Source organism: Passer domesticus, chromosome 11 (assembly GCF_036417665.1).
Source record: "Passer domesticus isolate bPasDom1 chromosome 11, bPasDom1.hap1, whole genome shotgun sequence".
In the NCBI taxonomy this organism is placed as follows: Eukaryota; Metazoa; Chordata; class Aves; order Passeriformes; family Passeridae; genus Passer; species Passer domesticus.
Genome location: NC_087484.1, coordinates 19,735,272 through 19,748,688, shown reverse-complemented (window position 1 = coordinate 19,748,688; position 13,417 = coordinate 19,735,272). Strand labels below are relative to the sequence as shown.

Here is a 13,417-nt window from a genome sequence, read left to right as displayed (position 1 = left end):
AGATGAGAGAAGATGAGGGCAGCTTCAGAGAAGGAGCTGAGACCCAGCAGCCACCAGGAGCCTCTCATCCTGTCAGGAATAGTGTGACCAGCAGGACCAGGGCAGTGACCACCCCCTGTGCTGGGCACTGCTGGGTCACTTCCAATCCTGTGGCCAGTTCTGGACCCCTCATGACAAGAAGGACATTGAGGGACTGGAGCATGTCCAGAGAAGGGAACAGAGCTGGGGAAGGGGCTGGGGCACCAGGAGTGGCTGAGGGAGCTGGAAAGGGGCTCAGCCTGGGGAAAAGGAGGCTCAGGGGGGACCTTCTGGCTCTGCACAGCTCCTGACAGGAGGGGACAGCTGGGGGGGGGTCAGGCTGTGCTCCCAGGGACCAAGAGACAGACGAGGGGAAACAGCCTCAAGCTGTGCCAGGGAGGTTGAGATTGAATATTAGGGAAAGTTCCTTCCCAGTAAAGGGCTGTCCAGCTCTGTCACAGCTGCCCAGAGGAGTGGTGACAGAGTCCCCATTTCTAGAGGGATGTAAAAGCTGTCCATACAGCTTTTGTGGCACTTGGCATGGGTCAGTGGTTTCCTTGGCAGTGCTGGGTTAATGGTTGGACTTGATGGTGTGAGAGGGTTTTTCCAACCTAAAGGACTCTGTGGCTCTATGATTTTAGCTAAAAGACTTGGCATTTTCAATACTTTGTGGAAGATTTAATACACACTCCTGTAAAGCAGAAGCCTCCCCAGGAACTGTCAGATGAGCGAGAATTGGATGGCTGCAGGGAGGCACACAGTGGGATGCAGGGATGGGGCTGGGAAGGGGTTTTACAGAGCTGCTCTGCAGAGGGTGAGACCACCCTGCCTTACAACACAAGCTCCCCGCCTGCCTCACACAGGCTTTCAGTGACAGCAGCTGCAGGCAGCTATTTATATCCTGTCTCCATCACCTGCACGTGCCCCTCCTGCATTTTTCCAGCAATTTATCTGGGCTCAGAATTTTTCCAAAGCAATCCAGTAGCAAAATACCCCAATTCAAGGGACTCTGACATGTCTGGAGTGGATTTCATGCCTGCTGCAAGTGTGGCCCAGCTTTGGTGATGGTGTGCAAAATAATTTCTTTTGAAGACTTGGCCAAGCCGGTGACACCCAATCAAAGATGCAGCCTGGCATCCTCTCCCCTCTGGTGTCACATCCTGGAGTCCCCGGGGATGGGCCCTGCTGCTGCTCCCAGCCTGCCTGTCCCACCGTGGTGCCCATCCATCAGCTCACATCCCCTCCCACCCGCAGCTCCATCTCTCACTTTTTCTGCCAGGAGAATGTGAGTCAGGTTATTTTATGCTTCCATTCCTCAAAGGCTCATATTATATAAAAAAGATGTTTTAAGTGCCTCAGGGTGTTTGGTTCCTCATTACTTCATAAAAGTGACATTAATAGCCAAGGAAGAGCACTGCCGAGTGCAATTATGGATGATGTTCCAGGTATGAAAGCTGTTTGGAGCCTGCTAATGTTTCCTAATTATAAGCCTTTTGGCACAGGGAGAGGGAAGGCACGAGCAGGAGGATGGAGAGCAGTGATGGGGCTGAACCCTTCACAAAGAAGGAGGACAGGAAGGGAAAGAGAAATCATGGAGATGGAGACAAGCTCCATCTTCACCAAGCCCCAGGACTGGGTCGGGGAAGGAGGCTCAGCCTAGCTCAGCCATGCCCTGGCACTCCACACCAGCCCTATGGGGCACTGCTGTTCCCACTGTGACTCCTCTGGCTTCCCACCAGCATTTTACCCCTATCAACAGTGGGGTTAAAAGCATGGACCCCCCTAGATCACAAAAGGACAAGTGGAACTTACCCCTGAAGGTGGGTTGGCGGTCCAGCCCAGCTCGGCCGTTGCCGTCCGCGTATCCATCAAAGTTTCTGAGGAAACAGAAGAAAAGGAAAGTGAAGCAGTTATTCCCTAAATTTTCCATTACTTTATGAGCACAGAGATGTGGGAAAACACTCAGTTGCTTTCCCACAGCATGCACCTGACCCTTGGAGAGCTCAGGAATCAAGAGCAGGTGCCCTAATGGACTCAAGGCAGTTTTGCTCTGGGGCAAATGGGGCAGGACAGGACTCTTTGCCAGGAGTCACAGCCTGAACTCAGCTCACACTGCCAGCTCTGACCCTTCCCTGCCCAGGAAAGGAAAATACTATCACCAACACAAAAAAAACCCTAAAAATCCAAAGATGCTGTATTTCACAGAGTCACATCATTCCCTACTTTTAGACATAAAACAAAAAACCAAAACACCAAAACACAACAAGAATAATAACGAGAGCAACACCATAAAGAAACAGATGGGGAAAACCCTCCAGGTTTTATTTATTTGTTTGCAGCAAGCAGACATGCAGATTAATTGCTTCAATTCCTGCATCCCGACCAAACAGGAGGAGATGTGCCGCTGGCAACTGGCAGAGCTGAGCATCCCCAGTCCCTCCCCTTTCCTGCGTGGTCCCAGGTACTCACAGCAGTGCCAGGAAAAGAGGTGCAACCAGAGAAATAAAGGTCAGGAAATAAAAATCAGCCCAGGAATCTGTGCTGCCGCCGGGCTGCTGCTTTTAATCTCTCCACGGCTGCTGCAGCAATCACAAGCGGGAAACAAGGCTCCAATTAATCTTCCCACCCCTCCCTTCGCCGGCCGCTCCAGGATGCGAAGCTGGAGAAGCGTGACCAGGAACTCCCCACCCTGACTCGAGTGATAAACGCTCCCAAAACCCCTCCCAGGGCTGAGCATGGCCCCAGGACAGGGAGAGCAAGGCAGTCCAAGGCATGGAGTGAAAAGGAGCTGGGAGCTGGCAAAGCTTCTGCACCCCAAACAGGTCCCAGGATGCTGCAGTGGCACTGCCAGGGGTGTTCAAAGCCCACAGCCCCCCTGCTTTGCACGGTGCCAGGCTGCTCCTGCTCACAGTGCCCTCAGAGAGGAGATGTTTCATTCCAGCTCCACTGGGGAAACGGAAAAAAGTGGTGACCTTCACCCATCACACGTCACTTCATAGTTTTGGTCATTTTCCACTTGGCAGAAGACAGCTAAAAATGAAGTAGCCCAGCTGCAACTCCTCTCCAGCCTTGAATTATGGAAACCAGGAATGATTTGGTTTGGAAAGAACCTTAAAGCTCATCCAGTTCCACCCCTTGCCATGGGCAGGGACACCTTCCACTAGCCCAGGTTGCTCCAAGCCCCATCCAGCCTGGCCTTGGACACTTCCAGGGATCCAGGGGCAGCCACAGCTGCTCTGGGAAGCTGTGCCAGGGCCTCAGCACCCTCACAGGGAAAGATTTCTTCCCAACATCCCATCTAACCCTGTCCTCTGGCAGTGGGAAGCCATTCCCCCTTGTCCTGTCACTCCAGGCCCTTGTCAAAATGGGGCCAGGGGCTTGTGCTCCAGACCTCCAGCAAGTTTCTACTCTCACCACCCTTCACCTTCCCACCACCTCCACACCTTCCTTGCCTTCCAAACAGTCCAGCCCCTAATTAAACAGCCATTAATCCTTGCAACAGCCCTTCAAATGAGCAGGAAGATGTGTACAGGCAAATAAATGGATGTGGAGCTGGAAGCCACAGGCCATGCAAACATCTCCTGCCAGTGGGCTGCACGGCAAGGGATGATCTGAGAGCCCCTAAAACACTTGGTGTTCTCCCCCAAAGCAAACAGGGTGTCCTTGTGCCACGCAGGGGAAACTGAGGCAGCACAGAACAGGGAGACACAGGCACCAGGGCCAGGCTGGGACCCAGGCTGGCTCATCCACCCTCTGCGATAAATAAGGACAGGCTCCTTTACAGGAAGAGCACTTCTTCCAAAGGTTTATTCAGAAAGGCTTTTCACTCCATCATCTCCCTTCCTGTGGCACACACAGGGAGTGTTTAACTGTTTCCTTCCCCGGCTTTGACAGAGGAATGTGCTTTTGATGAAGCACAGCCGCCCTGCGCGACGGCAGCACGCGAGGAGCAGCTCTGCCCCGAGATGATCTGCACCAGGACCCTCCCAAAGCCTCACCCCTTCCCTCCTCCTGAGCTCCTCCACACTCGGGAAGGAAAGCAGCACAGCAGCAATGCTGAGGAAGACCTCAAAATAACTAAGTAAATAGAGAAATTAATTAACAATAAACGAACAAATGGAAATAAACCACAGAAAAGTTTTCACTTTGGATGTTTCTGGAGACCCTGGGTGACTCTGTGGCCAGGGAGGTCACACTCAACAAGTTTTCACCACAGATACAGAGCTTGTGCAAAATGTGGGATATATAAAATTTTCTTAAGAAAGGCTGCTCATTAATGTTTGATCTTTATAGCTTTCAAGCCTAATCAACAAGAAAGGAGATTTAATCTGTGGAACAGCAGCTCACAAGCTCTGAGTGATGCCCGGGTGCTGGGAAGATAAATCCTTTTTGGTAGAATTGCCTTGTTAAGGTCTAGGGCTCTGCAGGTTTCAATGATCTCAGTCCCAGGGAGGCTGACAATGCTTGGGAAGGATGTGTGTGAGTGCCACTGAGAGTGGGCACACAGAATGCAGAACTTAGAGGCCACAAGGACATTTGGCAGAACCCAAAATAAGGAAGAAACTGATAAAGCCAACCCAGCAATTGTGCTGCAATCAGCTCTGATGGGTAAAAGGCAATTCCATCAAGGGGCAGGTCATGACCATTGGTCATGACTCACAGACCACTGACCCAAAAGAAGAGAAAGACTGATCACACGGACTAATTAGCGTGAGAAACAAGATAGTCATTAACCAATAGAAGATAGAATATTAATTAATAAGAGAATATTGTAGCCAATAAATGCTAATTCTTTTGATTGCTAAAATGTATAAATAGTAAAAAGTTTTGACAGTTGGAGTGCTTGAACACCACCAAGCACCTAGGCTTGGGCAACTCTGAAATAAATAATCAATGTTTCTCTCAGGTGTGTAATTATTGGCTTGCTGCATACTGGATTCCATTTTTGTGAACAACATTTGCACTTCCATGGCTCCATGTTTCCAAAGCAATTCACAAAGCAAAGAAAAAAGTGGGCTGAGAGCCTGACCCCCTATAGACCATCTCCTGTACAGATCCTGTCCTATCTACCAAGGGTACTGCCACAGACAAGATCCATGAACTGGCAAAATGGTTAATTTGGGAGTGTTTTGTTAAATACAGTAAGATGGTTAAATCCCCCTTCGAGTTCAAATTCCTGCAGAGTTCACCCAGCCCTGTGACTGCAGAGACACTGGCATCAGAAGGACATGGCTCAGCAACTTCCTACTGACCTCTCCTATTTCCTCTTGGAGGAAACCTTGGCTTTTACTTCATTTTCTGGGATGAAAAAGTGACACTGTGACCTTGGTGGGGCACTTATGGCCAGGCTGCTCGGGGCTGTGGCTGCTGAGCACCCTCCTGCAACAGGAGAGGGTTCACAGATCCCAAATCCTCGTAGAGAAATGGGGAACAAGACAGAGATCCCAGGACCCACATCTGCAAAATATCCCTGTAGGCTGGGGGACACAGGATCCACCCCCCACCTACCCATCACTTGGGACTGGGCAAGGAGGACAGGCAGGGAATGCTGCTAATGAGGGGATTAGTGCAGATCAGTGCCTGAGCAGCCCTAATGAGTAGAGAAGCCACATGGACACCTTGCACCTCCCATCCCACCTGCCTCGCCCTTCCACGAGGACCAGTCCTCGTTAATTGGCACGGGGTATTAATTAAACCCCCAGGGGAACATCCTTTCCCTGCACCTCTGACATAGCACAGCATCATTGGCCACACTGGGTGAACCATGTCACCTGGATCCAGCAGTCCCACCATGCCAAGCTCCGTGCCCAAGACACTGCCAGCCCCTCCCCTGCCCCAGGCTTGCTCCCCCAGCACTTCCCTCCACACCTGCCCACCTGCACGTGGGCACAGCAGGCACCTGGGGATGCTCTGCCATCAGGAGGGAGCTCAGTAAGTTTTCTGGGAGAAGTCTCCGGGATTGGAGGCTCCGCTGGCCAGGCTGTGACAGCCCAAGCCCTCATTAGGGAGAGAGGAGCTCTGCTACCGAGAGCTGAGCTCTCTTGGAGTGAAGAATCTTCAGCTGTATACAGTAGATTTTCTTTAATGGACACATTACTTTAAACTAAGCCTTCGCCATCTGTTCCAGTCCCTAATTATCAATACAAAAACAAACGTCTACTCACAATTACACTCGTAACAAGTAAAGATGCCAGCAATTAGAATGCACCAGCTTCCCTGTACCGAGCAGCGCATCCATCTGGGATGGCACTCTGTGATCCAGGCAGGGAGGGCTCGCTGCTGTCCCAGGCTCCCCACACCCTCCTGGGCAAACCTGGTCAGAGATGATGCCTGCGGCAGGATGAGCTGCGCCTCAGAGGAGTGAAGGATGGGCTGGCATCCTTCCAACAGCAAGGAAAAAATAAGTTATTTGGGCGAGAATAGCCTTCATCTCGCACCAGCTGATGCCGTCTTGCCAACCGCTCTTCCCGCAGGATTGAAGCCTCTTCCAGAAAAACCTTCCTGAACTGTCCAAAATGAACAGAACTTCTTTCCCAAAACTCCCAGCCTGAAACCCGTATTTCAGACCTCAGGTTCTTGCTGATCATGCCATGATAAGGTGTCACTTTTCCCTAGAAGGGGGCAGGGTCTGGCTGCAGGCAGACACACAAAGGGACAGGGCCAACCCAAACTAGCCCAACCTGATCAAGCTTTGACGCTGTTATCTGGAAAGAAAGAGATACAACAACAAATTTTCTGCTCAGGGAGGCCACAAAGACACTTCTACAAGTGCATCACTCCTCAATAACTGCCTCGGGTCCCTCTCCCGAAGCAAGGAACAGCAGCTCCCTCCCTCCTGCAAGAAGATAACGGCAGGAGCCAGCCTAAGGCACTCGAAAGCAAATGCTTGGGCATATGTAGAGAGACACAGGCTTGTCTAAGACAACCAAGAGGAAAAATATAGAAATTAAGCAAAATAAGGAGAGAGGAGGCTTGATAACAACAGATGGGGAGAGGGAGATTTGGAAAGTATGCCAGCTGCTGGAAACAAGCCCCCCAAGATACGTGGGGAGCAGGGAGGTGGGTGCTGATAGCTGAGCCTTTGGAGGGAGGGGAGATGGGAGAGCTGGGCACACAGGGCTCAGGTCTGGGGGGCAGAGGATGCTCCACAGGTGGGATCCTCAGAGACTCACCCGAGGTGCCTCTGTAAGTGTCAGTGGGGTCAGCACAAAATCCAGCCCCAGAGCACATCCCTGGGCACACCCAGCCCCACAGCGTGGTCTTCTGAAGGGGAACAATAGCAAGACTTCTTTTCCATAAGGAAAGCACTATATTTTCCCCTCTATTTCACGCTCATAAATGCCAAGCTTGCTTCCTACCTCTTCCTACCCTTCCGAGAGCTTCAGCAAAATCAGCCCAAGGCGAACGCACAGCTTGGGAAGCTTCTGTCCAAGTTTGGTGACATTACCAGGGAAAGGGAATGACAGGGAAACAGCGCCAAGACGCTTTATTCTCAAGCCTGGTGCTAAATAACATTAACTGCCATGCTATCACAAGCTCTGCCTTCCCAGGGCTGCCGTGACTTCAAGCCATGTCCACGTGCAGGTGGCACCACAGCTTCCATCATCAGCACTCCATACACTCGTGGTGTGCATCACACCTCTCCATGCCACTGGAAGGAAAGTCCCACAGGTGCTGGCAGAATAATCAGAATTTAATTCTCACTGTTCCTATAGGTTAATTTATCCTCCACTCCACTCTGGTGAGGTCTCACCTGCAGCACTGTGTCCAGCTCTGGAAGGATGTGGGGCTGCTGGAGGGAATCCAGAGGAAGCCAAGAAGATACCTAGAGGGATGGGGCAGCTCTGCTATGAGTTAAGGCTGAGAGAATTGGGATTGTTCAGCCTGGAGAAGAGAAGATTCTCATATATTGGTGCTTCAGTAAATAAAGGGGCTCCAAGAGAGCTGAAGAGAAACTGTGGAAAAGGACATGCAGTTACAGGACAAGGAGGAATAGCTTCCCACTGACACAGAGTACATTTATGTTGGATATTGGGAAGAAATTCTTCCCTGTGAGAGAGATGAGGATCTGGCACATGTTGCCCAGAGCAGCTGTGGCTGCTCCTGGATCCCTGGAAGTGTCCAAGGCCAGGCTGGAGCAACCTGGATAGGGGAAGGTGTCCCTGCCCATGACAGGGGGTGGAACAATAGGAGCTTTAAGATCTTTCCAACCCAAACCATTCTGGGATTCTGTGATTCCATGAAAGCATTCAAGTACACACCAGGAGTAATTGCCTGAGTAATTCCAGGTTCCTCTCTATGACCACACTTCTAACCACAAGTCCACGGTTGCCCGTGCTAGTTTGTAATAATATCCTGAAATTTAGACTGGGAAAGCTGGGAAAAAGCAGGAGTACAAAATCCACACAGCTCTGCCACAGGGATGAAGGCAGTGAGCTGCTGGAGGCACATCCCACCCAAAATGTCTCCTCTGCTGGGGGATTCCTGCTCGGAACTGCGAGGGGAGCGCTGCCATGCCAGAGCCAGCACAGCTCCTGCACAGCAGGAATGCTGTAGCACCTCCCAGATGGTTTAATTACAGCACTGGAGTGGCAGCAAAGGTACGAGCAGGATCAGCCTCTTCCCTCCAACAAGAGCTGCTGCTCTTCACAGCTTCCTGAGAGCACTGACTTCCCCAAGCCGCTTCCAGCATCTCTGTGCTTTCAATCAAAAATATTACAGCAACAACTAATTACGTCCCATCATTCCCAGGGCTCTCTGCCTTTAATGGTGCATTTTGCTGCTACAGAACGACGGTGGAACGGCTCTGGAAGTGCATAACGAGCTCTCCCCATCAATCTCCCGCGGGTTCGTTATGAAGGATTACCCACCGAGTAACAAACCCCGCCACGCAGGGGGAGGATGCGCTAAACAACAACAAGTCAACACAAAATATTGCCTTCCTGTATTTTAAGGGTCTGGGCAATCCTCTCAGGAGAGAGGAGCAGCTGAGCCTGCTCCGCAAAGACATCCCAGCCATTGCCAGCGTGAGGAGATCTGTGGTGGTGGCCAAAAAACCCCTCACTTCCAGCTGGAAAGGGAAGGAATTTCTATATATCAGGCGAGAAGGAGTGCGCTGTGTCAATGTGTGATGGGATGCATTAAGCTGTGGCTGCACAGCACAGTCCTGGCCTCCTCCGGGATCCCCCGTCAATGCCATGGATTTCAGCGAGCAATGAAGATGCATCGCAGCAGGGCCGGCAATAACTTAATGAAGCTCAGATTTGGGGGTGTTTGCTCAGCAACTACAGAACAACTTTATCAATAAAGCGCTGCCTGCTGCGCCGCGGGATGAAACGCTCTAATTGCAAGTGGCAAACACTCCCCACATCAGGATACGCTAAATTGAAATATGCTGGTTGATGTGCCTGAAAGCACCCAATCAAATACCTGCTTCCATTTTTGCAAGCGCCCGTGCATTCATACACATGCACGGCAAGAGAAAAACCCAAACCAAAACCCCAGCCTAAAAAAGTTCAGGAGGTGATGCCAAGTCGGGACCGTATGGACCAAGTCCTGTTTGCAACTCTCGCTCCACCTCCAGCCCCAGCATCTCCCCTCGGTTTCCAGGCTCCAAAGGGACTTGACCCAGCGTGGGTACGTGATGTTGGACAAGCTCAGACGAAGCCATACAATCCATTTATCATAATCCTACCGAGGAGAGAGACAGTAAATCAAAGAGACAACCCGCCTGCAAATAAATTACTGAGCGGGGGGAGAGGGGGAGAGGGATGGAGAGGAAGAGAGAGAGAACTGCAGAGGGAGAGATAAGGGAAGGGGAAGGAAATGACAGAGAATTACCCAAAAATGCACACATCACAGGAAAAAAACAAACAAAGGGGACCAAATCAAATGGAAAGATAAGAGAAAAAAGATAGGGCTTTCAATACCTTTTGTTTTCTAAATTGCAAAGCTATTGTAGAAAATTTGGAAACAAGTTTTCAACTATCAGGAACTAATTTGCTCCTGTCGTGACAGAATCGGTTGCTGATATCATACTTGTTATAATTGCACACAGGCCCTGGATACCCAAAATCCACACACACCATACGCAGGGGTCACCGTCCATCCATCATCATTTACAGTCTGGCAACTCAAAGTCAAGCAGCAACAAGGGCTGAGAGAGCACTTTAATGAACACCCTGGCCCCCCCAAGACAGACACAGCCACACCAAGGGCCCATTCAGGGCAGGCAGATGATGCAGCTGACTTTCAGGAGAACACTTTCCAGAACAATGTCACTATGCATCTAAATCCCCATCCCTGCTTTCTCGAGGCTGGGCTGCCAGCAAACCTCTCCGAACGCCGCAGCCCGCCCCAGAAATCACCATATGTCAGGCTTGGCATGCAACTCACTCCATCCTCCACAAGATGTGGAAGAGGAACTCAGCCAACCAGGGATGGGCAAAGACTCTCCCAGAAACCTTAACCTCCCAGAATCTTTGTGAGACTACATCAGGAGGTCCAGCTAAGTGGTGGAGAAGCTCTGGTTTGAAGGAAAGATCACTTAGGTTGGGCAGAGCACCCATCTGCTCTTCAGTATCCATGAGGCCAGCCCTCAGGAGCACAGGGCAAAGCAGATGAAGGCTGAAGGTCAGGTGTCTGAGGATACTCTGTCCCTTGTCCATGTAGTCAGGTGGTTCCAGCACAGGCTGGGCACAGTGGCCTCACATCACTGGACTCTCTGGGTGGAGACCAGCTGGCTTGGACACCCATTTCACTAGCTGAGAGAACAAGGAGGAACCAGAGCCCCAACCCATCATACATCCTAGGGGATCACCGAGTCTTGAGAATAATCCAAACATTGTTGGGTAATAAGGCCAACAACTTCCTGTTTTCCACTACTTTTCCATAGCTCACATCCTGGTCAACATCCAGTTACCCACATGGGCCGCATGTGGTGTGCTCCAGCCAGGCTCAGTGGAAGCAAGTGAGCTCATGCAATAAGGACATTCTGCCAGGAGCTCCCCTCTTGGGAAAAAGGAATTTCATCACACTATCAGAGAGCAAGGAACTCCAAAAAGAGATAAAAAATAATAAATACAAGCAGCATGTGAGATTTTGCAGACAAGGGCCATTTGAAGCCTAATGAGTTCTGTGGAAGTGGGCTCCTTATCAGCTGGGATTCCCCTGGAAATGAGAGCCTCTAAATACAGAATTAGTCATCTGAGAAGACAGCACTGCCATAAACATCAATAGCATCTGCAATTACACGTGCTAGGATGAATTACAAGGGTACACAGTCTTCATGCCTGGATCCACGGGACCCGTGGGATTGCAGGGGATCTCCCAAGCAGCGGAGATCTTGTCTTACAGGGGCATATGCTTGACTCCAAAGCCAACTTCCAATGCTGGAGTACAGTGGGTTCACTGAGCTTTGGCAAACTCATGTGCCAGACCTGTCCCTGCCTTTCCCCACAGCTCTCCTTCCCCGCTGGATTTATTTTGCCTTACTCCAGGGTGGCACCGCCTGTGAGGAAAACTAAAAATCAAAACATTTATCCTGCGTTTCCCTACACGCCTTTAGCACATCTTTAGAGATTCAGGATGAGTCACTGCCTTGGACCATGTTCTCCAGAAAAGCTTCACATTCGCTACAAAACCTGGAGCCCTGAATCTGAAATGCCAGCCCTGCTGTCAGAGAGCCCTCGCGCCCAGAGCTGCACCTGGCACCGTCCGGCTCCTATTTACTAGATCTTATTTTAAAATGTCACAGGGATTCTGTGTGAGCCACAAACATGACAGACTGCTCAGAGCAAGCACTGCCAGGGGACTCAAGCTTAGCCCGAGCACAACTGTTCCCAGCGCAGCCAAGGGCTTGGTGCTCTCCCAGTCACCAACACTTTTCACCCCAGCACAGACCAGCTGCAGCCACGCTGATCCTCTATTTTTTGACACAGCTTCTGACGCATACTAAAGCCTTCTGGGGGGCCAGCCAAAAATTTCACGAGTAAGTAAGAACTAAAAACTAGCATTTCTGGTCCACCCATGCACAGGGGATCTCACGGGGGAGAAGAGGGAAAGCAGCAGGGCGAGAGTGGAATCGCTCCGGCTGCGCTGGAGGTGAGGAGCGATCCGCAGCTGTGGGAGCAGAGCCGTCAAGGGGAGGAGGTGGAAATATTGAACCTCAAAGGGAGCAAGCTGCAAAAGCACCGCCCCCAGCGCGGTGCCGGCCGTGCCGAGCATCGTCTCTCCTGCTTCTGCACCATATGGAGTCAGCTCGGAGTGCAAACGAGGCAAAGAGCAATAAATCTGTGCCACCACAGCAGCACACGGCTGCGGCAGCACGGGGAAGCCTCCGTCAGGACACGGGTGGGATGGGGGAAGGCTCTGCCTACATCCCTGTCTTGGTGGAGAAGCCCATCACGCACTCAGTCCCCCCCACCATCAAAAAGGGACGTGGCAAAGCCAACCGGTCCTTTGGAAAGGGCAGAGCACCCCATCAGCAGACCCAGCTGGGTTCTTTGCTCTGGCTCCACATACAAATGCCCTGGAATTCTCAAAATGTGCTGGAAACTCATCCTGAGCTCTCCCAGCTTTGCCTTTTTTTTTTTCTTCTTGTCCACTTTTAGATTTAGACAAAACAAGCAGCAGCCAGGATCTGTAACCATCCTGCAACCTATCCAAAAAGCTTTCCTATCAGTCTGAGCCACCTTTAGGTACGTACACACACAGCTGCTCTGGTGAGTGTTTGCCGAGATTTCCAAACACCCATTCACACAAGGCCAGTGGGGCTGGGTTAAATCCTTGCCCAAATTCACCAACAATGATGAGCAACTGTGACCACCTTGGAAGATGCTCTTCATCAACAGGGGCTCAGGACCCTTTGCTGTAAGCTCATGGTGCATCATCCAAATGGTGCCGGAAGCAGTGGGCAAACAGCTGCCTGCTCCCCAGCCTGTGCCAGCACAGAGACAGCACCAGGGATCCCCCCATGCCAGGAGCCTCTTCTGTGAGAAGGGAAGAAACACGAGCACTACTCTAAGTCAAGCTTAAATCACAGGATTTTGCTCAGCGCCATTCTTAGGCTGAGCTTATCCTGAAAGCTGCAGTGCCCAGCTGAGCTGCTGCACAGCCACAGCTCCCACGGGCCCTGGGGGTGAGGAAGGGGAGGAGGAAGAGGAGGATGCTGGCAGGAGATGCCACTTGGCAGCCAGCCTTCCTGGCACACCCCTGCCTCCAGCCCCAGCGCCTGCGCAAGCTGGGAAAAGGCTCCAGCATGAGGACGGCCATCTGCGTGCCGGGAGCCGCGCCAAAGCGGGTTCAGGGATTATTTTTTCCCCTCCTCCTCAGGACAGTCTCCTTCCCAAATGCTGACTTTACACACGGGTGACACCTCACCAAAAAACCTGAGCACAAT

At 51.4% G+C, this 13,417-nt stretch overlaps 2 protein-coding genes across 2 annotated transcripts in view; one reads left to right on the top strand and one right to left on the bottom strand.

Annotated features, from left to right (window-relative positions):
• The window catches only part of ANAPC13 (anaphase promoting complex subunit 13), a 264,408-nt gene that overhangs the window by 160,437 nt on the left and 90,554 nt on the right, over window positions 1–13,417 (top strand). The gene's annotated exons all lie outside the window — the stretch shown is intronic.
• The window catches only part of EPHB1 (EPH receptor B1), a 77,664-nt gene that overhangs the window by 50,873 nt on the left and 13,374 nt on the right, over window positions 1–13,417 (bottom strand). Inside the window, exon 2 of the mRNA XM_064435577.1 lies at window positions 1,831–1,895. Coding sequence (XP_064291647.1) covers window positions 1,831–1,895 — 65 coding nt within the window. The remainder of the gene's footprint in view (window positions 1–1,830; window positions 1,896–13,417) is intronic.